The following is a 24,928-nucleotide window of genomic DNA, read 5'->3' as shown; positions in this document are numbered from 1 at the left end:
GGAGGTGATAATTTGGATCAGCTGGCCATCAAACAGCCAACTACCTACTTAATTATGATCAGCTTCTTTTTTCAAGTTGTTGACTTATAAACTTCTACAATAGTTTGGTGTTAGTTACATCTTGCCTTTTTCCTATCAAGTTACTTTATATTTAGGGGAATCCCTCTGTATATACTTAATGTTTTTAACTCTGAAATTTGTCATCAAAGTGTTGACATAGTGTTGTAGTATTCGAAAATGTCTGAAGACCGGTCTCGAGATCATATTTTGAATGTCGTGGTCTTGTCTTGGAATCATGTGCATTTTTACTTGGTCTTGTCTTGGTCTTGGACTTGGACTTGCCGGTGCTGCATTTTCCATCAAGACCTGTGAAGACCACCACTGATGTGCTATTTTTCAACATCATTAATGTGACGATAAACAGAAGCTTTTGCTAAAAATAGCTTCTGCTTTTCTCATGGTGGTGGGCTCAGATTTTTGAGTATTTCGTTACTGAATTTTGTTCAGGTTGGGCATATGATGTCATTTTCAGTTAAACTGTTCCTGATTAACTGATGCTGTAATTTGACTTAAAACAGCAGTTGTTAGGCCACTGGTTGCTCTGCCTTCTTGGAAATCTATTCAAGTGCCTTATGTGTCACACACCTGCAAAATCTCAGATCCTAAAAAACCAGTTCATCTTATTTGTAGTCAGAAATATGTCTTAACACTTATTTTAGGCCTCATTCACATGTATTCATTCACACACAAAGCAACTTGAATCAAGACCAACAAGCTCATTGAAGTAAATGTGGCGACCCAGTTGCTTCCATGGGAAATAGAATGTATATCAAATATTAATGCAAAGGGAATGCAAAGGGTGAGGAATTAAACATAACAATGTGAATGTATTAAATATGTAACTATGAATGTGTTACAAAGGCAAATATATACGATACAGGAAGCATTTGTGTCTTCTCTGAGGTGTAATGATTTCAGGTTTTAAATTTTGATATGATTCCAGTGAAAATGCATTATATCTTGATTTTTTTTTAAATAGCACAAACAAAGCTAGAAGTTCTAAGCACCCAATATTGAATAATTTTTTGTTTTTAATGAACATAAAACGTAGGCAAACTCCTGCACATTCTAACCCACTGGCAATGTAATTTAGACTGTTTTCTCTCTGCTGTAGCAGCTTTTGACAACCTTGGTCTTACAGTGACAATGCTGAAGCAAATGTGCAGTATCATAACAATGGGAATGCATAATGTGATTAAAATGTATGGATATATGTGCACAAAGATATGAGCTGTTTCCTGAATAATGGAGTGACAGCCTGTGAAAGAAACTGTCCCTGAGTCTTGTTGTTTTCGGTGTGCAGAGTTCTGTAGCACATATCACAGTACATGTGATGTGGAACAGGCTTTGTCAGGGCGTGATGGATCTGCAGTGATGTTTCCTGCCACGTCTCCTGACTCTGGATGTATACAAGTCCTGATGGGGGAAAGGTCAGCTCAGTGAACCTTTCTGAAGTCGTGACTATCTGTTTTAGTGAGTTCCTGTGCTCTTGGTTGTATGATCCAAACCAGTAATATAAAGCATGTTGATATAACCAGTTACAATGGGATTTTCATCTTTTTAAAGAAATACAATGAGGTGCATTATGTCACAGGTCTTGACCAAAAAAGGAGCTCAGTAGTTCATGTACATTTGCACATTCTACACTGTATTTGCTGCTTTTTATTCCCACGCCAACACCTAAGAAAAGTGCCTTACATCCTACTTTACAGTCTGATTCATATCTGCTACGTGTGACTCAAAGGCAAAGCTTCTTGTTAACAGAAGGTTTCACTTAAGGCAAATAATGTTGAGTTTATTTATCAAATTATTCTCTTCAAGCATGCCTTCAAGTAGAGGAAAACAGAAAAAATGGCCAGACTGATTAAATCAAAAATCAATTGCAGACTAAATTGATCAATTATAGTAGAGGACAGGACACAGGACAGCATGATGGATTTGACCATGGTGAGACCTAGCATCACCGTCTTTAAGAACCTTTCTGGGAAAATGCTAATTATTTACAAAAATGGGAGAAACCTCAGGCAGGCAAAGTCAAATAACACCCATTAATGCTTGTTTATAGTGACAGCAAATAAATCATTTCATGCAGTTGTTTAAGCCTTTAATTGTTTTAGCACTTCTTGTATAATTGACACTTGCCTAATCTATGAAGCTGTTAATGCAAATGTAATCCATTTTTAAACACCGATATGTTACTCAGCCAACAGTGTAATCACATTAATGAAAGTGCAGACATGTCCAGAATGTCATGCAGAACTTCTCATTTTCATATTGTTGACACAATATTACATTATGTATTGTCTCAGTTTAAATATGAGCCTAAATGATCATCTAATTTATTAAAGGAGTTTGCATCCTCAAATGGCCCTGGATAAGGATGATTAGATCACAGGGATATGAACAATACTCACTACAGGTGAACAATGTAGCATCTAGCACCATTTTACATGCTAACACCATATTTTAGGATATAAGTCATGCACTAGAATACCTGCAAATATATCCTTACATTCATCAAAATAATTCTCAGTTTTTGCAGTTCCCTTTGGACAGGTTTCCTTCTCTGTCTTTCTTTACCAATATTGAAGTCCTTGGCCTTATGTGTGGGGCATACATTTCTTTTTCTTGTTCATCTTGAGAAATGCTGTACTTTATTTTGACCATTAACCTATCACAGGATAGATGTTTTTCCGATCTATAAAGAAAAACATGTCACTTTACTCAAACAAAATGTCAGCATTTATGTGCCTGGAAGACTTTTACCTGGGTTGTTTTTTCTACATTTTAAGACATTTGAGTCTGTAGACTTTTGTTTTAAGACTTGTGCACATTACTTCAACAGAACGGGATGGAAAAGGGACAAATGAAATGGACTTTAGAGAACGACACTTTTTAAATAAGATTTTCTCCTTGGCCGACAATCTTTAGCCTGTAAAACTGTATCACTTAGTTAACATAAGCTACTGGTGGAAAGTCAGGTTGAATAACATGATAATGAATTGGAAACATTGGGCACATTTTATTCAAAACAATTTTGATTAGTTTTTCCTGTACTGACTTAGCACTACATCTGATCATTTATTACATCGACAGTACGATATATGGCCAGGTCACATAACCTTACACAGTGGATGGATTGGCCAGATTCTAAGTCTGTTATCAGGCAGGTCCATCTTTCAAAGCTCTGATTTTAAACCATTGTGCCCGGTCTAAGAATGGCTGGAGCGGTCAGCAACATTTGAGGGGAACAAGGCAGCGGCCCAGGGTAGAGTTTGGTTGTACCGGAAGTCAGTAGTAACGGAATACTGTGTGTAAGTTTTGGGCATGTTTGGGCAAAATGCTGAGGCTAAACTAAGGCCTGTAATGGTGAGTTAGCTGGCTAAGGGCACCATTGGGCGGGAAGGAGGATTAACACAAACCAGGATGTGGTCTGGATGTCCTTGCATTTTACCAGGGGCATGGGGAAATAATCTGTTGGAAAAAAATAACAAAGTCCACACCTTTAAGGCAGAGTAAGGGGTAGATGTGGTGAATAAGCATGGCCTCGAGTACTGTCCAGGCAGGTAGTAGGGTTATCATGAGCCCCTGGTTGTGGTCTGGATGCCCTAAGGGCCCAGAGACCACTGGCAGTCTTTGTGCAAATCATCACAGGTGAAAAGGCTCATACACAAGGCAACGCTGTTGAGTGGCACACACACCTGTGTCAGTATATGTCCAGATTGACTCTGGTCACACTCCTGCTCCTCTCCAGCCCCACATTGTGCCGTATCGGTCCGTCTGATGAATCCTTAGTACCCTAAAACTTTTGCTCATGACTGCAATTGATAAGTATTTCTGACATCCTGATAAAATACTACATTAAGAAGCAGTTGTAAGGATACTCCATCCCAAGCATCTGTTGTAACAAGCAGCCTCATTTCACTGAAAGCTGCCAGTTAACATGGTAACATTTTACACGTCTTTGAAAACCTCTGTAATTACTGACTCAAATGAGCATGGCTAGATAATGACTTACTTAATATATCTCTGTATATTCAACTATGACAGTTATGATAGCATGCTATGTTTAACTCTCAGTGGTCAAACAAGCCACTGGTGGCCTAGATAAGGCACTGAGATGGAGTACAGTCCAGTCTAAAAATAAAGTCTCACCAAGAAATATTTATGTGTTCCTTTTTTTAGCAATTTCTGCTCATGTTGTCTGGGTACTCCGTAACATCTTTAGTGCATCATGCATGTGCAGACTTTAAACGTCTGTGTGTGAATTACTGATTTAATCATATCTTTCTTGTGCTTTCTTGCAGGCTGCACAACTAGAGACTCCTTCCCTAAATCAGCTTAAGCATCACACGGTCAATCCATTCCTCAGGGTAAGGCTGGAACTGATTTCTCTTTGGAATATAAATAGTTACACACTGACTGTGACTGACATTGGAAAAAAAAAGGAAATGCCATATTGATTGAAAATATTGAAAGCTTCAGTGTTGGCAGCACACATATAAAGTGTAAATGAGAATGTCTTTGCATATATAAATAAAACGTTGAGGAAACATCAAATAAAGTGATATGCAGAATAGAAAATGTGAAGAATTGAATCAAAGTGCACTCTGTCACCAGTGTGAAGACTGCATCCTGCAAAAGTGCACATTTGAGTCCATGAAATTCCTTTTCACATCTGTGTTTCATTTGGCTTTTCATACATAGTGTTGTAATTAAGATTTCTGGATGTATTTGTCTGCCCTTCAGGCACCAAGTACTTTCTTTCCTATTAAGTACAGTGGAAAGAAAAAGTATGTGCACCTTTTGCAATGGTCTTGTTTTCTGCATAAATTGGTCATCAAATGTGAATCTGATCTGCATCTAAGTCACAAATATAGTCAAAAACAACATGCTTAACCTAATACCACACAAAAATTAGAATATTTAAAGTCTTTATTGAACACAGCCATTAAACATTGACAGTGCTGCTGGAAAAAGTAGGTGAACCCTTAGGTCAGACTCCCAAAAGAGCTAATAAGGAGTCAGGATTTAGCACACCTGAAGTCCAATCAGTTAAATGAGATTTGAGCCAGGCATAGAGCTATAAAAAACACTCAAAGCTTTTGAGTTTGCTCTTCACAAGAAGCATCTACTGATGTGAACCATTCCATGCAAAAAAAGAGATCTCAGAAGACCTTCAATCAAGAATTCTTGAAATGTATGAAGAGACTGGAAGAGGTTACAAGTCATCGCAGAGACTTTAGGTATTCACCAGTCCACAGTTAGACAACTCTACTCTCCCCAAAAGTGGGTGCCCAGCCAGTTTGACTCTAAGGGCACAATGCAGAATGATCAGCTAAAGGCTCAAAGGAATCATTGGAACAATTCTGCATCTCTGTTCATGAGTCTACCAAACACTAAAGATTGAACAGACATGATGTCCATGGCAGGACACAACAGGAAACTGCTGATTTCCAAAAACACATTTGCCAAAGAGCACCTCCAAACTCCACAGCTCTACTGGGAAAATGTTTTGTGCACTGATGAAACTAAGGTTGAATTGTTTAGGAAGAACATGCAGCTCAACCTATGGTGTAAAAAGGTACTGCATACCAACATGAGAGCATCGTCCCCACAGTGAAGTACGGTGGAGGAAGCATCGTGATTTGGGGCTGCTTTGCTGCCTCAAGACCTGGGCTGCTCATCATCATGGAGGGGAAAATGAATTCCCAATTTTATCAACATCCTACAGGATAATATCAGCGCAGCTGTCCACTAACAGAAGCTCAAAAGAGGTTGGGTGATGCAGCAGGACAATGACCCTGAACATCGAAGTAAATCTACCACAGTAAGGCCTAAAAACAAAAAGAAAATCCACCTTCTGGAGTGGTCCAGTCAGAACTGAGACTCATATCCACTAGAGATGCTGTGGAATGACCTCTAGAGAGCCATTCACACATATGTGTGAGCTGAAGAATGGTCCAAAATTCCTCCAGAATGTTGTTCAGGTCTGATGAGCAGCCACCAGAAATGCTTGGTGGAAGTTATTGCTGCCAAAGGAGGTTCAACCAGTCTATACTTGTGACTTAGATGCAGATCAGATCAGATCAGATCAAATATGGTGACCAATTAGTGCAGAAAGTTTTTCTTGCCACTGTATGTAGGCTCTAAAAACTGAGTTTAGTCATCCTTCAAAGTAAACCCTGAATCTGTATTCAGTTTTATTACACCCTACAGTTTAAACATATTAAAAAAGAAACAGATAAAGCTTTGGAGACAATAGTGAAAGTGGGCTTAACGGCAGACATTCACATCACAATAGAAGTCATTGAAACAACAGTTCAAACAAATTGATTACAATGCTTCTCAGCTTGCTTAGATTGTTTGACCCAAGCTGTGAGAGCTGAAATGGTTTTCTGAGAACAGTATGCAGAAGCCTCTGAACAAGCTAATGAAATTAAGTATTAGTAGGTGGCCCATTTAGTTGAAGAGTCCCTCTTTGAGCACACACTTATCAGCAGCACTAGCTGGAAAATCCCAACTATGCACAAGAACCCTCTTGCCAAAAAAGAAAATCTATATTATCGTTCGTCTTTATCTTGACTTTACCTGCATTACTCTTCTGGCTCTCTTCTGACATTGCAACAAAAGAAAGTAAATGCACTGAAATCTATTTAGTTGTGTGGAGCAGAGTTTGTGCTGCAGATGTCAAAGGCACTTACCTCTTCAAGGACATCTGCAAGCTTGCTCAGAATATCTTCCTGCAGGCCATGAAATGTTGGAACGCTGCAGGAAAAAAAAAGACAAAGCTTTTAGATGAAATAATACATTGGTACATGCATATTAGATGTGCGTCTGATTAGGCCCTTTGTGGGTTTCAAAAGATGTAGCTACCGCTGTCGCTAGTAGCAACTAAAAATGAACAACAGAAATAAAGGCAACAGGATACAAAATCAATAGAGAACCAAGGGAGCTGGCCTGTACTGTATTACAGTATGAACATAAATATTTCAGCATAATCTGGGCACTGTGTCTTGTAACACAGCGGGGCATCAGATCCGAAGGTTGAATACACAAGTATGAGGCGTTAATGTTTGTTCCCTTTGCTTCCTCACAGTCTCAGTGAATGGTATCAGCCTGTTATCAAGCTTACTAAATAAAACTGGTCCAATGTTTATCAAGCAGGAGAGAAAATAACCCATGCTGGTGAACAAAGCACTTATCAGCCCATAACATCTCTTTCTCCTTCTCTGTTTTCTCCTGCTCTCTCTCTCTCCCCCCTCATTTTCCATGCTTTATTACAGTAATCTGAACCATCTAGTCTCTGCCCCCAAACCAGGCCCTCGCCTCTGTGCCCCTGATCCGGTGCTGTTGCTATCTCAGCCGAGCCACTAACTAATTAGCTTGGTGGTGAACTGGTGACCCACTCTACTGGGAACATATGGGGTTTCAATCCCTGGAGCTGTGAAGCTGTTGACACAAATAAAAGGTGTCATTTATAGTTAATGTGTGACACAACAGCTTAATTGTGTTACAGGACATACATTAATCATGCTAGAGCCAACAGGGAAATGTGGATTCTTTTAGTCATTTAAATATTCTTATATCAGAATCATTTAAATGAAGCAAAGGTAACTTTTGAAAGGGATCTCACAAACATCAAGAAAATAAGGACTGCTTTAATGCAGCGTTGCTTCAATACTTTCTCAAGCTCATCCAAATTAATGGGCAGATGGCCTTCTATTTGCTGCCTTAGAGATACACTTTCATCCAAGTTAAAGGTTAGAGGGTTTAGTAATAGCACACCAACATTAAAATATCAATGTAGCATCCATACACATTTCTAGGTGATGCTTTTCAGCTCATTACATGCAATGCTGTACTCCTCCTAGAGCAATCTGTGTGATTTATAAAACATGCAAGGAAAAGGCTAATAAAAAAAAAACGCCTCACAAATATGCTTACTTCCCAACTGCAATACATTGTGGGATTTCTCAGTCAATTTTTCATCTGCTTTCCTCCTCCACAACTTGTGAGAGCAAATATATAATTTCACAGCAGTTAAAAGAGTGGGTTGAAGAAGCCTCACAGGGACCAGCATGTGTTTGTTCTTACGCTTTCACTACAGCTCTTTTATTAGATCTGCTTCTAGGAAACAAAACAGCAACATAATTATCTACATCTTGTGAATTAACAAATGTTGCTATAAAATCTCAAATTTCCTCCTTGGATACCCTTTTACAAACCAAACACACAGAGCAAGTCCAAACCAAGCAACGTGTCCATCTTTTAAATATTTACTTATCTGTTGGAGAGTTATGCAAGAGTGTCTGAGAGGCAAAAGGCTGGTATAAAGCACATGCTCTCACACTATGTTAAGAGATAGAGAGTGCTTTATGTCTTATTTTAGTCAAGGCAGTTGCGAAAATAGATTCTTGAATGTCAACTTAATAGAGTGCTTTATATGTGTTTGGAAATATATTTCTGGTACTATACAGTATGCACTGTAGTCTTCATTCACAGGAAAGGAGTACTGTGACTACACAAGTTGAAGTCTGCAGTGACTGATGGGATAATAGTAGACCTTAATATTCTCCAGTGGCCTTTTGAATTAGCTATGCAGCACAAGTTATTTCTTAATATATGGTGTAAAGTCCACACTACACCCTACTTTGAAACTTTCTTGTTACATCATTGCTTGGTTGCACCACAGATTTCTGGTTATTAACAGAGCATAACATCCAAACCAGTGTTGATTTTGTTGACAAAAACTATGACTAAAAATGTTCGAAGACTTCTATTTTCCATAGGGAAGACAAGAGGTCTTGACTCGGCCGCTCCAAAACATTCACCTTGTTGTCTTTAAACCGTTTCTGTGTAGCTTTCCCTGTATGCTTCAGGTCGTTGTCTTGCTGGAAAATAAATATCTCAAGCTGTAGTTCTCTTGCAGACTGGATAAGATTGACCTCCAGTATTCTTCTATATTTTGCTGTATTCATTTCACCCTCTACCTTTACAAGCCTTCCAGGGCCTGCTGCTGAGAAGCATCCTCACAACATGATGCTGCCACCACTGTGCTTTACAGTGGGGATGGTGTGTTTGTGAAGATAAGCAGTGTTTGGTTTTTGACAAACATAGTATCTTGTTTGATAGCCAAAAAGCAGCATGTTGGTCTTACCAGAACAAAGAACTTTCTTTCACAAGCATGGAGTCTCCCACATGCCTTTTGGTGAACTCTAGTCCAGATTTGATATGCTTTCTTTAATATGGGTTTCTCTTTACCACTCTCCCATAAAGCTTCAGTGGTTGAAGAGCCCAGGCAACAGTTTCTCCTATGTCAGATGCTGAAGTTTAAAACTCCATCAGAGTAGTCACAGGTGTCTTGTAGGCCAGTCAGACTGGCAGGGCTCTGTGCTGGTTCCTAAACCCAAATTTGAACTAGCTGGCGCATTCAAACCGGGAAAAAATTGGATCTGAACCTGAAAAGTTGGTTTTCAGCTGGAACCAAAAATAGCTGGTTCTTTCTTGGGAACCGTGACATCATCAGTGGGCGTATCACATTATAGGTTGTGTATAGATGATCAGAAAAAAAAAGAAAAAATGGTGACAAAATGTTTGGTTGTGATCTGGGCGTTGACAGAATTCCAGGTGAAACTGGAGAGTAGTACAAGGAAGAGCACGTTATATGGTGAACTTGCAGAAGAGATGGCAAAGGCTGGGTTCACCTGAACACCTGACCAAATAATTGATTTACTCAAGAAACTGAAGAAGAATTACTGACTACATGAAAGACTTGGGCAAAAGTGGAGCAGGACGTGGTAATACATGTCCATCATGTCCTCCCACTTTGGTTCTGCTTAAACTGGTGTGAACACGGGCTGGTTCACCAGAAAGCACCAAGGTTCTGAGACTCCAGAACAGAACCATTGCCAGAACCAGAACCATGTGGTCTGAAAACACCCTTGGTAGCCTTCAAAGCTGGACATGGCATGTTTTTTCCTGAAAGGCAGAGATCTCTGTGTATGTATACTGGTTTATGTTGCTCATAGCACCACTGTGTGATCTCTGCCTGTCTTTTCCAAAGTACTTTGATTTTCTAAACAACTTTACTTTGACTTCAAAAGGAAAACATCGGGAACTAGAAAAGCACTCGGAGAGCACAGACCTCTGCCATTAGCCCTATCTCCCAGTAGTATAGAATCCTTAAAAAAATTTCTGGATCCAGACGGTGATCCGGATCACTCCCAAAATCTAATCAGTTGTTCCTTATGCTATTTCTGACATTTCCTGAAAATTTTTATCAAAATCCATCTTTTTTAATTTTTGAGTTATGTTGCTAACAAACCAACTAACTAACTAACTAATAAACCCTGCTGATCACATAACTTCCTTGGCAGAGGTAACAAGGAACACAGCTGCCCATGGGGGGGGGGGTTGGGCTCTGTTCATTTGGGGGGCCCACGGAGATCAGGAAAATCATGGTCCATTGTAAAGTTAATCTGTGATAACTATATATATATATATATATATATATATATATATATATATATATATATAGCTGTAACACTTATCAAAGCAACAAAAATAAATTGTATTTACTTATATTGTAGTACTGTATAGCTTTTTTCAAAATGTGAATTCCATTTCTTAAAACAGAATTAACTTTCTTGCTATTTTTAACAATGTGGATGGGCACATTGTTCACTAAATCACTTGGAAAGTAATGTCAGATCATAGTTAAGCCATGAGGTCCACAAACATAAAGATGCCAGAAAATAAATCAGAGAAAACTGAGACAGCTGTAGGTGAAAAATATGTAAAAAAAAAAAAATTGCGAGAAGAGGCAAAAATAGACAAAACTTGACAATTATGGTTTAAACGTGTGAAAAAGGAGTAAAAAGTGATGCAAATGGAGTTTTAAAAAGTGGCCAAACTGGGCTTAAACAGGCACAATAAGTGAGAAGTAGCTATTGGCTTAAGAAAAAAATGGGTTAATGGTGGTGAAAAGGTGTTACAGTGGCAAAAATAGATGGAATTGGTGGTGAAAAGCAGTTAAAAACTGGCGAAAATAGGCTAAAAGAGGCAAAAATTAGTGAAAGGGGACAAAGGGGGTTGAAAGTGGTAAATGGGCCTAAAAAGAGTTAAAAACCAGTAAGAAAAATGGCTTAAAGAGGCCAGGATGAGTGACAAGTCACAAAATTTGCTAAAATTTGGTTGACAGTGGCAAAAAGGGGTGGGCATGGGGGGGATGGGTTAAAAAGTAGCAAGACTTGGTAAAGAGTGAACAAAATGGTCAAAAATGGCAAAATTGACAGAATCAGTGGTGAAGAAGGGCTAAAAAGTATCAGAAACATGGTAAAAGGTGGCAAGAACTGGTTATGAGTGGCAAAAAAATGGTCAAAGGTGCCAAGATGAAAAGAATGGGTTAAAATGTGGCAAAAATTTGTTAGCAAGTGACACAAAAAATTGGTTTATACGTGGAAAAAATGTGTTATAAATGAGCAAAACAGTGCTGAAAAGTGGCAGGAATAAATAACTTTCACATTAAAATGCAATAACAGCTTGACACACTTTTAAGCTTCAGAATGAAGTAACTGCTGGCCAGGACACATGCACTGTTGCTACAAGTCCAAAACACATCATTGATATCATCAATAAATCTTAGCTGAGATGGACCATTTCTCTGGGGCTTTCAGTGGCCCAGCCGATTCTGTGGGCTGGCCTGTTCAGGAAATTTCTCAAGAGCAATTTTTGTCACAGTCAGTCAATAAACTTGTAAGAAATATGCACAACAGCAGGCATAGCAAATGACTTTTTAACATGAGTGGTTCTGCTTAAGGTTTCTGCCTGTTGCCAAATGTTTTGTTCATAGTGGATTAATGATAGGTCTCAGTAGATAATAAAGACTTTGATTTAGACCTGCTCTTTCAAAGAGTCTTAAGAAAGACTGATCAATTTAACACCTTTGTTGGAGTTTGTTGGAAGTTTCAGGTGAGCAGCTGGTCTCTTATGTGCTTTAACCATCAGTCTGATCATCATTGTCAGGAGTCTTAAAGTGTTCAGGCTAAATGATCACAGGTAGAGAGTATTTTTTCGATTGGGAGTTTTGATCCATGAAAAAGTGGTGTTAGAGGAAGTAAGAGAACATAAAAGCAACATCAAATATCAAACCTAAAAATGTAAAAGATATGATTAAGTTTTTATAGCTGGCTATGTGAAGACAAAATTGAATGACAAAAACCCCAAAGTGGTACATAGATAAGGACTGATAGAGATGTAGCATCTCATACATCCTGATTACCACATATGGATCTCCCTCTCTCTGTCTTTTGATGAGTCTCTCTTTTATCTTATACACCATGTAGGCCGAAACAGCAGAGTCTGCCGGCCTTTTAAGTGATAATAGACTCCTCTTTAGAGATGAGGTTTCTGCGTTGTGCTCCGATACAAAGACAGACATTAAAGAAGGACAATATAGTTTTAGGTTACAGATAATGGATGACAACTCTGGTTATGCAACAGAAATTAATGACTTTTATTATTCATTGGCAAAAATGAGGAGTGAAGAATGTTCTGTGAAACAGCTCTTGCATACTCTCCTGAATTCATTGTGTTAATTCACTCATTGCATTTCAGATCAAAGCTCGACGCCTGCCATTTGTCTGTCATTGTGGGACAATTTCCCTCCCCGGATTCTCACCTTTTTAGAAACTCCATATACTCTGTGTGCTTGATTAGACCCGTCCTCATCATGATGGTCTGGAAACATTGTCGGTCGATGGCCCACAGCTTCACATTTGTTAGAGCTGCAAGAAAGACAGACATAGGCAGTGTTATGACTGATGGATTTTACCCTCAGGCAAAGGGAATAATAAAGCAGAATTTGAACGCCTAATACATGCCCTGCAACAGCTTCATGCTTTATGCATGCACAATATGGATATAGGGAGTATCATATGCACTTTAATTCCTTCAATATGTGAGAAGAATCATAGTTAGGAGAGCGTGTGTTCATTTGAAACAAAATCCTTTTCAAATCTCTGTTCAAAGAGTATGGTGGTAATAACGGTTTTTCTTCATTGCTGATGATCAGGTCTGCAGAGCAAATAGGAGATATTCTGGACAATTACTCTTTACTCAGCGGCTGGAGTTAATTGGTATTTTTGAATACCTTGCATGGATGACTTGCTTCAAGTCATGCTATGGCATTTTAATTGCTTTAAGGTTAGGAAACTGACTATGCCAACATTTTTTTAATTATTTCAGGCCTCTGACTTACAGATTGCCCTCTTTGCTGAGAATTATTTTGAACTTTGTGACAAAACTTCTGTTCGGTTTAAAATCAAAAACAGCCACCCTGGTATTTTTCAGTGCAATTTCCCGGAACAATTTGAAATTAATTGTTCTTTCAGTGATTGCCATCTGCGCTGGCCCCAAGGCACCAACTGCTAGCCATAATACTCTTTCTCTGCATGCAGTAGAAGGAGGTGAAATAGATGGTATGCAGAATTTTTCCAAGTGAGCTATAGCAATCTTTGCAAAACCAGGCCCTTCAAAAGGCAAGAAAAGTGTCAAATCTCTTGTTTAATATTTCTTTATCTGTTGATTGATGTTGGCATGTCTTTCTAAAATTCCCTTTTCTTACAGTTTTTTCAGTTGCTCTTTGTTTGAGCTCCTCTGTAGTCACCTTTTGATCAGAGTATGTCTCAACACCACAGATGTTAGGAGCAGGGTCTGTTGAAATCAGGCTGTGAAAGCTTTCATGTTAACAATGGGTCTCTAACCCATTCCCAAATGTCATTACAAATTTCCCTCATAACCACTTTCCATGGGAAACAAATTGTGTTGTTCTGGCTGCAACTCAACAGCAAAATATGTGAAAACCTAATAGTTCTACCAGCTGAGCCACAGTCTCTCATAAAATTCAGTGCCTTATTTTATGACAAAATAATTTCAAATTTACAGTGGTGTTTTGTGAAATTGCCAGTTTTACTGTCTAACAGAAAGCCTCCGTGTTTCAGTTGTAGAATAAAAAAAACCTTTAAGGATTAATAACAGCACAGATGAGACAATCCTCAATCTGACCCCAAAACAAATCTTGTGATCTCCAGGGAGCCCTTCTGCCACAAGGACTTGTAGTAATATTTGAAAAAAGTTCATCAGTTATCTACTTGGTGCCTTGCCTGAGCGTGTGTCTGTGCAAAAGCTTATCTTTTTGATTAATCCTCCCTGTATGACACCGCTTCATGGAGTTTTAAAGATAAAATAGAGTTTGGTCAATAGCAGTGTGGTGTTTATTGATTCTGAACTATTTTCCGCTCTCTTTAGAAGTGAAGTCACAATGTGAGTTGAGCTACAGAACATCATTCCTAAAGGAAGAATAAGCACGGGCTGCTGCGCCTGCACTTTAATTTAATAGCATCTGTAATTTATAATCTCAAGGCTACTATAGCTCGCACACTCAGCACAACAACTTTATAACCTCAGAATATTTAGTTCATAGATATACAGGTACACCTCAATAAATTAGAATATCATGGAAGATTATGTAATTTCAGTTGTTCAATTCAAAAAGTGGAACTCATATAGATTTATTGCACACAGTGTCAGTGTTACTTGCAATGATTATGGCTTACAGCTAACCTGGCATGCCAGATGGATGTGTTTCACACATCCATCTGAAAAACCACTCACAGACAGCATTTGGGAAATGGGCAGAGCCTTTGAAAAAAAATCAGAGGGTGACTGGATGAACGTTCTGTCTGTCACATCTTTACGGGCCAATCAGAGCAACAAAACACATAATGCAGATGCTAACAAGCTGCGCCCATAATGAAGGAGTGAACTCCATAAAGTCAAGAGGGAGATGAGAGACACCAGACCCAAAAGTGTAGAGACGCTAAAGGCCGCTATCAAAGCAAACTGGGCTTCCATGACACCTCAGCAGTGTCACAGGCTGATCGCCTCCAAGTTACACCACATTAATGCAGTAACTCATGCAAAAGGAGCCTCAACCAAGTATTAAGTGCATAGAAATTAACATACTTTTTAGAAGGCCAACATTTCTGTTTTAAAAATCATTTTTTATTAGTCTTGTGTAATATTCTAATTTTTGAGATACTAGATTTAGGGATTTCATTAACTGTTAAAGACTTTACATTTTTCCCTTGTGTAATGAACCAATATAATATATGAGCTTAACTCTTTGAATTGAACTACTGAAATAAATCAACTGTCCATGATATTCTAATTTATTGTCATGCAACTGTAAGTCTTGTCAACTGAATATTCAACCATTTTAGACTTACTTTTTCTTATTTAAGTGGCTAATTAAGAAAAAAAGAAGCTTAGGGTCAAGTTGTCTTGCAAAAATCAGTGGTTTTATCAAGGCTTTTATATGCACACAAATGCACACACCTGCTAGCACACAAACTCTCCCCTCCTGGTATTTTGAAGATATAAAAACACAGTTCATGAGGGCCAGATACCACTCCCCACAGATACCACAAATCCTCCACTGCAGACTAAGAGGCAGCACTTTAAAATAAGGCCAAACCACTGGAGAAATGCCCTCATTACACAGCCTGACACTGTTTTCAGTATCAGACACACAGAATGACATAAAAATGAATACAAAGGCAGATGTATGAATGCACAGATATGCAAACATCTTATATAACCACAGAAAGAAACAAATCCTGGATGTGCATACACAAGTATTTCTTCGGTATAAACACACTCATGAACATGCATGCACATTAATCCTCTGACACACTAAAAGAAAATGTAGAACTGCACTGTGATGGATTGTGGATTCAGAATCTAGAGCACATTTTCCACTGTATTTTATTTCCTCTCCTTGTAAACTTCCCGAAGGCTTTGTTTAAAAAATCAATCACAGCAGGATCTCGTTAAGTCCTATCTACTCATAAAGGTTATTTCTGTGTTGATCTGGACAAATGACTCCCAGGTAGACTGCAAACCCAACAAACCTGGTATGCGAAGATGGGTCTGAAAAGAAATTATTAAAGTAGCCTCCTAATTTGACCCTGGAGATACAAGAGTGGGAGGTTGGACGTCACTGCCCACTGTGCACTGGAGTGTGTTGAGAGAAAGTGGGAGTATGGGGCACTGGGAAATCAAGATATGTAGGGAGCCTGCAGCGCACTACAGTAGGTAAATGTATTATTTGCAGGCTTGACTAAATTGCAGTGAGACTCAGGGAGCTAGTTATCCTGTAGTGAGGGCACAGATTAATGTCTAAATGCTTTTGGGTTGCCAACCAATAGCTTCACCGTTTTTTTGGAAACACATTACACCACCGGTAGAGCTGGACAGGTGCAAGAATGTTATGTGTGAAAGGTGCTGGGAAGTGTTTTGTTCCAGTGGGATCTTTACTAGGGCTTTGATAGTCGTGCAGTGTTGGACTGCTGGACTGTTTCTGCATTTAACTTGACCCACGTATAAATTGGCAGTTCAAATAAAAAGCAACAGCTAAGCAATTAAAGGAATGCTGGCACTCTACCCCCATTCCTTGACAGTGCAGTACCTTAGAGGAAAGTGGCAATGAAAAAGGTGAGGGCCATTGTTCCCAGAATACAATGTAATAGCTGCATTCTTACCTCATTAAATGGCCATCATGTAAGGGACACTACAAATGCATTGGAGAACAGAGTCACCACAAAGAACACTCAAATGTTGTGATTATTAGGGATGCATGGCATTATCGGCGTGATATTGATACCTGCAGATATTAGAAGTTAATTTTTGTTCATAGAATTATGGAGATATTTTGGCCATACATGTCAGCAGTATAGTATATCATACCTCTATTTGCAAACAGTTAAATGGAACAATCACACTAGGCAAGTCTACTCTTAATCATGTCCAAGCAAACTTGAGACCTACTGTTCAGTCTGCTTGACTAGTGTGAGTGCTCCGTATCACATTAAAGCACGGTACACTTCCCTGGCCCTGGCACAGATGGAAGAGATGTCCCTCAGCATGGCACATTTGCTAGTGCACGCAGCTATGGGTCTTAGAGTGCATGTGTCATATCACTAAAACAACTATTCCTCTCGACAATCATTTTAAACAACCTTGCAGTGTTACACTGGTTACACTGAGAAAGTCTCTTCGGCCTTGTCCACACATAGGCAGGCATATATGAAAACAAAAGTTTTTCTATGCGTCTTTACCTTCAGTACACAGGCAAATGGCAGTTTATGCAACTGAAAACACACTTTTTTGAGTGCAGGTTTTTAGAAAGGGTGCTGACCAGTATCTGCTTGTAGTGAAATACTTACTATTGGCATAGGCAGTTTTACCATCAGGCATAGGTAGGCAATTGCCTGGGGCCTCGTCCATAAGGGGGGCCTCAAGAATTTGCCTAGGTTTGTTTTTGTACAATTATAGCACACTTGTGTTTTTACCACTCACCAGGTCAAAGAAAATTATTCACAGTTTAACATTTAGAGCAGGGAGGAACATCGTAAAAAAGACGCACAGCAGGGCCCATAGCTGTGCAACTGCAGCATCAACTCTGCTCTCTCAGTGAGTCTTGTCCTGTCCACACCTCCATTTAGTTTCTTGCACAAGAGCCTTAACAAATGTCGAATAAAGAGGTTTTTGCCCTAAACCAAACTTCTTCCCCTGAGTGTGAATAAAACAGCAGCTCTCAGGATAACACTGCTGAGTAATTGTCCCTCAGCCACAAACGTGAACATCGTATCTCGCTTTGGTGAGTGACTCAGTTCAATCTCCAGTCTGATTAAATCCCATATTATAATAAATCTGTAATGCCATACTAATATCAACTAATTCTATTTAAATATGATTTAATTTTATGTCAACAAGAAGTGAAATTATGGTCTTGATCACTCACGTTTAAACAGGATGTGGTTTATAAATCCTGCGGCATATTTAACTCCAGCTCTCATTAAATGGTAGAAATTCTTCTCTTCAGGGTTAAATGACTTAATAACTGAACATTCAATCCTAATCTGGACACAGGCTGTCCTATGACATGAGAGGTCGGCATGTTTGATCTTGGTGATGCACTAAAATGCATCCAAAATACACACGGAGATGCGCCAGTTTATCACGCGTGTAGGAATGTCAGAGGGATTCATATAGAGTGGACATGAAGAAGAACGACTCTAGGGGCTCAGACATGCATTGAAAGTCAAGTTTTCACTCATCAGGTGAGAGTTGGTAGCTATATAAGAAGTAACATTTTTGATCAAAATAGATCAGATCAAATATTGTGGATGACATAAATCCACAAACAGTCACGTTGAATTTATATTTATAGGCCTAATGAATATTTCAGTCTTGTAAATTCATCATCAGTGGGTCATAAAAATGTTAAAATCTGTAAAAATTGTCATGTTACAAGGACAGCATATTTTTGCCTGACCTGTTCAGTTTACCTGCTGGTAAATTCTCTTTCTAAAGTAGCTAATTCATCCTTTAGTGTGCAAACATGCAGCACTCATTAAATGGTAGCTGCATCTAATATTGGGTAATTTCTCTTATAAACATTACAGCAGCCTTTATATCAGCTTTGGTCGTAGAAATGTTGCTAAAAAATTGTCCAGCCTGCAGAACGTCTCATTGGAGCAAATCTGGCCCCCGACCCAAAATGAGCTTTACATCCCTGTTTTGCTGCAGCTCAATATGATTCAGATGAAAAAATATACTGAAAATAGAGCCTTTTGTATTTTTCTTTTAAAAACTGGTCATGCTTGTATCTTGTCAGTGGTTAATCCCTCTGACTCTAGACAGTCAGTGTTAATCAAGAGTGAAATTACTCAAGCAAAGTTGGTGAAAAAGTCAGTTAGCTCAAGAAGTTTACTTAACGTGCAAATTTATGTCCCTGCTCACAGATTGATATAAATGCATCAGGTGGAGATGACAGAGGTAAGCTAGAGGAGCCAGATGCTCAACACATAACACAACATAAACTCTGCAAACCATCATCCAAGTATGAATCAATTCACTTGAATGTATGCTGTTACAGCCTAGCCTATAACAACATATACAGAGTAGCTCTTTGCAAATAGCCGTGTAACATAAAGAACTACTTTTACCACTTAACACGTTTGATGCTGCCTGAATGAGGAAGAACCACCACCACTAACAAGCTCAAGCCATGAGAGTGGACAGGTAGGGTTCATTCAGTGTTAATGTTTAAAGAGTACAGTATAGACTGGCTCACAATGAAAGGTGCCCAGAGAAAAAAAAGCCCCTAATGGTTCAGGCAAATGTAAAAAAAAAAAAAAAAAAAAAAAAAGCCAACTACAGATGGTTATTTTAATTAAGCGAAGACGTAAAACTACAAAAGAAGTACAACTTTAAATTCAATCCTTAAAATCATATGAGTGGCATCATACTAATGAAGTGCTTCAAACTTCAAAATAAAATGTAGGCTTTTTTTTCTAATAGTGGAAACTGGCTTTTATTGAAACTTGATTTTGTATCAAACCCCAGTGTTGAACTTGGTGTAAGTGTTGCTGTCAGTAACACACACGGTTCAGGCCAGCTGATGTCCTACAGTGTGTGAGCAATAGCGCATCAATCTGGCCCCAGAATATCTTTACTGGGACACTTTAAGTACCCTTTAATGCTTTTTAAAAATTATTGATAGCTCAACTTTATTTTAATGATCATAGGCTACTTAATCCCAAATTATATACACCTTCAGTAAAAGGCTATCAACTAAAGTGGGCCAGTCTGAGCTATGAAACACCAGGGTTGACAATGACTCCCACTCCGGCCCTGGTGCATTATATACACTCTTAAACTGCTGGGTTAAAGAGACCAGACAGAAAATATAATCCCTCCAGCACATTCTGGGACTTAAAGAGACAGATGCAGAGAGAATTTTGATGACTAAGTTTCTGTTTCCCTTCTAATGACGAGCACTTTGTACAAAAATACTGAGCTATCCCTTTAACAGCCATGTTCTTGGCCAAAGAAAATAATGTGTTACAGTTTCTTAGTGAAGCCATGAGCGCAGATCTTTTTTTAAAGACCCGGCTGTCATATTACATCATGATAGTTCAATCAAACTTTACAATAGTTTCCTTTTTTTGTATATAAAATGTATCATTTGAGCTTAATTTAAATTTTAATCCAGAAATCATTATCAAGCTGACAAACACCACTGTGAGACCAATTTTGTCTTTGTCCTCAAAATCTATTCAGCGCCTGCTTCCTACAGCCCAGTACGTTATCATTATCATTTGTTCCTGCTCCACCTTTCTTTCATTCTCATTGACGCACTGATTGTAACCCCTCACCCTTCAATTTCTTTTAATTATTTGCTACAATGGATCAATCGTGTGATCCTAAATAACCGGCCACTAGCTTCCTCTGCATGCCGAGCCCCAAAAGAGAGGATCTGTGCTTAAAGCTGAGGAAGAGAGAATACAAACACAGAAGCTGACAACAAGATTGAAGTCAGTTGAAGCCATGGTTGCAATGGAAGGAGTCGCTCATATATTTCGCCCAGTCATAATTCACAGTAAGTGAATTTCAGCTTGGGGCATTATGCAAATGCTCCATGTGTGTTTGTCTTGTAATCAAATTTTAGCTCATTGAATTACATAAATATAGGACGAGATCAACAACATTTGTTCTCTGGTCATTTCAATTGACATCTACAGAGCATGGGGTTTGGAAACAGCAAAAATTTGTGACTGTCTGTGGTTGTGGTGCTGTAAGTTTTAATCCAGTTTGCAATCAATAAAAACATTTTACTTCTGGTCCGCAATGAATCAGCTTAAAAAAAAATTGAATAAAGTAAAAAAAAAGAAATCATGCGTCATTTGCTCTGCAGAAAATCCACATGCTTTTCCAAAAGCACTGCAGGGCTTCATGAAAGTGGTACTTAGATAAAGATTTAGACCAGAGTCTCAAGCAGCTTCATTTGAGAGAAAACTTGAACACCCTGATGTTGTGAAATATATTTGGAACAAAACATCCCTCTTTAAACACAGAATAATGCACTTGACAGAATATCGTCTCTAAAATAAGCTCCTTGTCTTTTTGTTGGCATCTGGGACATATGCATTTTTTATCTACCTACTGCTGTGTCTGTCACTGCACTTTTCTAGAGGAGAAAAAACATCTCATGACAGATGATGCCTCCCTTTTCTACTTCACAGCCATGCTGGCATTCAAATCATTGTCTGCTGGCACGAAAAATGCGTCAGAAAATCTCAGAAATATTAATCAACTTGTGTCCTTGGTGCTGTGCTGGTTATTAGGATGGGTTTGACTGTGAATTATTGTTTTAGCACTTGTAGAAGATTAACCTGGGGTTATACAGCCCCAAGAAAGAAACGATGTCTCCAAACTAATTAGTGAGAGCACCCACCATAAGAAGCTGAGAACATTGTCATAATATTTACGTATGAGGGCATTTGAATTGGATTTTGCCTTCTTTTCCAAAACTTTTTAACACTTTTGAAAGTGTAACTCGCCTCCTCCTCCTGTCATTAACATTTTCCCCCGTCCTCCTGTGTCATCGCTCCTTTCTCCTGCCTTAGGAAGTGGAAAAACAGCCAGTCACCTCTCACTGACTCTGACACACAATGTCACATACACTCTTAAGATCACAGTGTCACGTGAACTCTGCTCCTTCGAGGCTTCCTGCATGTCTTGTTTTGGAAAGCGTTCAGAGAGCGATGCTGTCAGGGCTGCAGGGTGCAGGAGTGTAATCTCCTTTCCCCCAAGTCATTAATAACATCAGCGAAGTCGATTACATCTGGATGTGCTGTTTAGAGCGTGAGAAAGAAGGACAGGTCATTTACGGCGCACAGTGTCTAAGAAAAAGGAAATATTTGTCATAATAATGGTTAAGTTATCATCATTTGGACTTAAAGCAACAGAAGATGATGTAAGAAAACAGATCAAATGTACAGTACTATGCTTCCTAACATTGATTGACATGACATTTTGAACTGCAGGACTGAATGCCTGTTAAGACTAATAGCATGTGCTCTTATGGCAGCCTTCACATCTCAGTGAACCGCACTACTGGTCTAATCAGATGGCTTTCCAGCTGCCTCACGTGGGAGACAGGAGTACACGGACTTGAAGTAGCAGCTGCATGAGAAATATTGAGTTGAACATCATCCAACATGCCATCCACCCACAATGCTCGCCAATTCTCAGTAGTATAGAGCACAGAGGATAACCTGTAATTTCTTTGAGAGAATAATTGCTGTTATGTTAGGTTTTTCTTTTCTCAGCATTGGGAATATGAAGAGTTTAATTTTATAATCATCAACAAAGTGCACCATTAACAAAGATTACAGCCATATGTTTGTCTGTCTCCATCCATCAGTGTTTCCCACAGAATAATGATGTAACTTTGCCATATTTATTTAAAATGTTTAAGTACATAAGCATGTAAGGGCACAGCTGCATTGAAAGACTTAGTAGAACAGGAAAGGTTACAAGAGGAATTTTATACAAGACAACGCTCTTTCTTTCTCTTTCTCTCTGTCTCTCTCCATTTGTAAGTAGACCTGTCAGAAAGGACAGGTACATCAGAGGAGCGGGTAAAGAGGGATGTTTATCACTGATGGTGTCTTTCTCTAGAACAGATATGGGAAGAACTATACAATGACATTTTCCTCTAAGGACTGCTTGGATTAGGGACAGGTAGGACAATGGTAGAAATTACATAAGTTACTACCAACTATCCATCCATCTATCCATCCATTTATCCATCCATTTATCCATCCATTTATCCAGGCAGTATCTATACAGAAAAAAAGGAGAAGCCCATGGCTATCTACAGGCACACTTCTTTGAGTCAAGGATTAAGTTAATAGCCTTTAATATCTCAGGGCATATCTAATAAAAGACTATAAAATCACAGAGAATGTCCAATATCTATACAGCTTATGATGTTCAGAGTTGTAGCAGCCAGCAGATTGCATAGAGAACCGCATAACGCAAACCATGGCAACTGTCGACATGTCAGTACACGACTTATGTCGTTTTTGAAAGTAAAACAACTCAATGCTGTTCTTTGTTCTTCTTTTAAAGGTGCAGTGTGTAAAACTGAATATCAACATCTAGAAGTGGGTTCTAGATTACAGTGGGTTCTGTAATGGGAATACAATGCAATACAATACAATAACTTTATCCTTTTTTCCTCTGTGTTACCATGGAAACATGTAAAAATCCAAGATGGCAGCATCCATGGACGGGACCCTCCCTCTGTATGAATTAAAAGTTTATTCTGAGTTTGTTTGTTTTTTTCAAAATAGCTATTTTTGAATTTAGTTTGTTCAGCTAAATGCTACTAGGCTAAATATTACACACTGCACCTTTAACGAAGAAATGTTGTCAAGTTCTGATAAAACTGGTGCTTTAGTAGAATCCACGTTAATCTTTTCCGCCATTATTGCACCGGCCTCTTGTTGCTGCTTGCTTACGTCACGACTCTGCTGCCCCTCCGAATGCTGATTGGTTCTGTCACTTTCTAACCGGGTAGGTACAAAAAATGATTGGGTCTGCCTTCTTTGCTGAAAATCACCATGGTTACCACTGTTGGACATTGATTATTCTGATTTTCTATAACCCTGAAGCCATTTTGATCAGGAGTTGTTCTCTCCAGGTACATGTGATGTGAGAAACGATACACTCCAGATCAGCAGAACAAAGACATATGTAAAGTAAGTCTTTGCTCATTTACTCTGGAAAAACAACATTTATTATTTTGATCAAAAGATATGAACATGAAACAAGAATCATTTGGCTCATGCATACAAGATGGTGGGAGGCACATGTACAAGTACAGTGATTACCAAACATTGACCATACTCAGGTGGGCCACCCAGATATATTTACAGTCACCCAAGTATATTTGTTGAACCATGTAAAAAATACATTTTTAGTCACTATGCTTGAAAGACAAGCAACCACCAGGAAGTCTCTTCAGCAAATGCAGGTTTGAGGAGGGGTGTCTTATGTTAAAAGCATCTTATGCTGTTGTGTTGAACATTTTCTTGCAGCTGCTTGCTGCTTTTATAATCTTCCACTCTAGGGTGATAGGTTGCAGAATGCTACTTCATCAACAATAAGCACTGACGCCCCAACGCCACCTGCAATGATGAGACACAAAGTCACTAACATCTATCAGTCTAGAAAGGGTCATGCTATCTGTTATGTAAGTATATAGAGCTGGTGATATTAAGGTGCAAACCTGGCCACAAATCTCTCCTGCTCTGTGCAGTTTGGTCTTGTTTTTATTTTATTTTTTTTTACTTAATGTGGAAAAAGTTATCTGTACCTTACACTGCACAGAGCTGAGCTCTCATGCTGATAGAGCACAATTTTTCCTCATGAAGAGGATAAGCCAACAGGGTAGGGGGGAAAGTTTTCTAGGGTTTATTTTGATGCCTGACTTCAAATTGTAGGATGAGTTTCCAAGTTTAAAACAAAGCCTTCTGGAGCAGCAGTGGCAATTCTGGAAAAAGTGAGAAGAAAACTTGCAGCCTTGCTATTTGGCTCGAAACCATCTCACTGGATGTAGATGAATTTTTCAACAAATTACAGCTCTAGACTCATTTAACCCTGTTATTATATTAATTCAAGTAATATCAACATGATATTAATAGACTTTATTCTGAGATAATTTATTTTTAGGTCATACAGAGGCACAAGTGTTTTCCTATTCATTCTGAAGTTGGCACAACATTTACTGTGGCACAGGTTAGCTGTGTGTGGCTATTAGCACTGGTGACTGTGGGTTAGATGCTTTTGAGGCTGATTTGCCTAGAAAAGGGTCCATTTTCCTAAAGTTTTACATAGATGCTGTGAACTCTGCAGAGCAGGGTGCATTCACCATTTGCCTATTTTATGA

At 38.8% G+C, this 24,928-nt stretch overlaps 1 protein-coding gene and 1 long non-coding RNA gene across 3 annotated transcripts in view; one reads left to right on the top strand and one right to left on the bottom strand.

The window, feature by feature from the left end:
• LOC121511176 (cGMP-dependent protein kinase 1) overlaps window positions 1-24,928 on the bottom strand; it is a 165,228-nt gene that overhangs the window by 52,599 nt on the left and 87,701 nt on the right. For both annotated transcript variants that reach the window (XM_041789771.1, XM_041789770.1), the window contains exons 4-5: window positions 12,743-12,848; window positions 6,765-6,828 (exon numbers count right to left, since the gene is read on the bottom strand). In XM_041789771.1, the coding sequence (XP_041645705.1) occupies window positions 6,765-6,828; window positions 12,743-12,848 (170 nt within the window). The remainder of the gene's footprint in view (window positions 1-6,764; window positions 6,829-12,742; window positions 12,849-24,928) is intronic.
• The window catches only part of LOC121511178, a 172,779-nt gene that overhangs the window by 118,243 nt on the left and 29,608 nt on the right, over window positions 1-24,928 (top strand). The window contains exon 3 of the long non-coding RNA XR_005992025.1: window positions 4,368-4,433. This is a non-coding gene — a long non-coding RNA (uncharacterized LOC121511178). The remainder of the gene's footprint in view (window positions 1-4,367; window positions 4,434-24,928) is intronic.

Source organism: Cheilinus undulatus, linkage group 6 (assembly GCF_018320785.1).
Source record: "Cheilinus undulatus linkage group 6, ASM1832078v1, whole genome shotgun sequence".
Taxonomy (NCBI): Eukaryota; Metazoa; Chordata; class Actinopteri; order Labriformes; family Labridae; genus Cheilinus; species Cheilinus undulatus.
The sequence above is the reverse complement of the archived record's forward strand: the minus strand, read 5'-3'. Positions and strand labels throughout refer to the sequence as shown.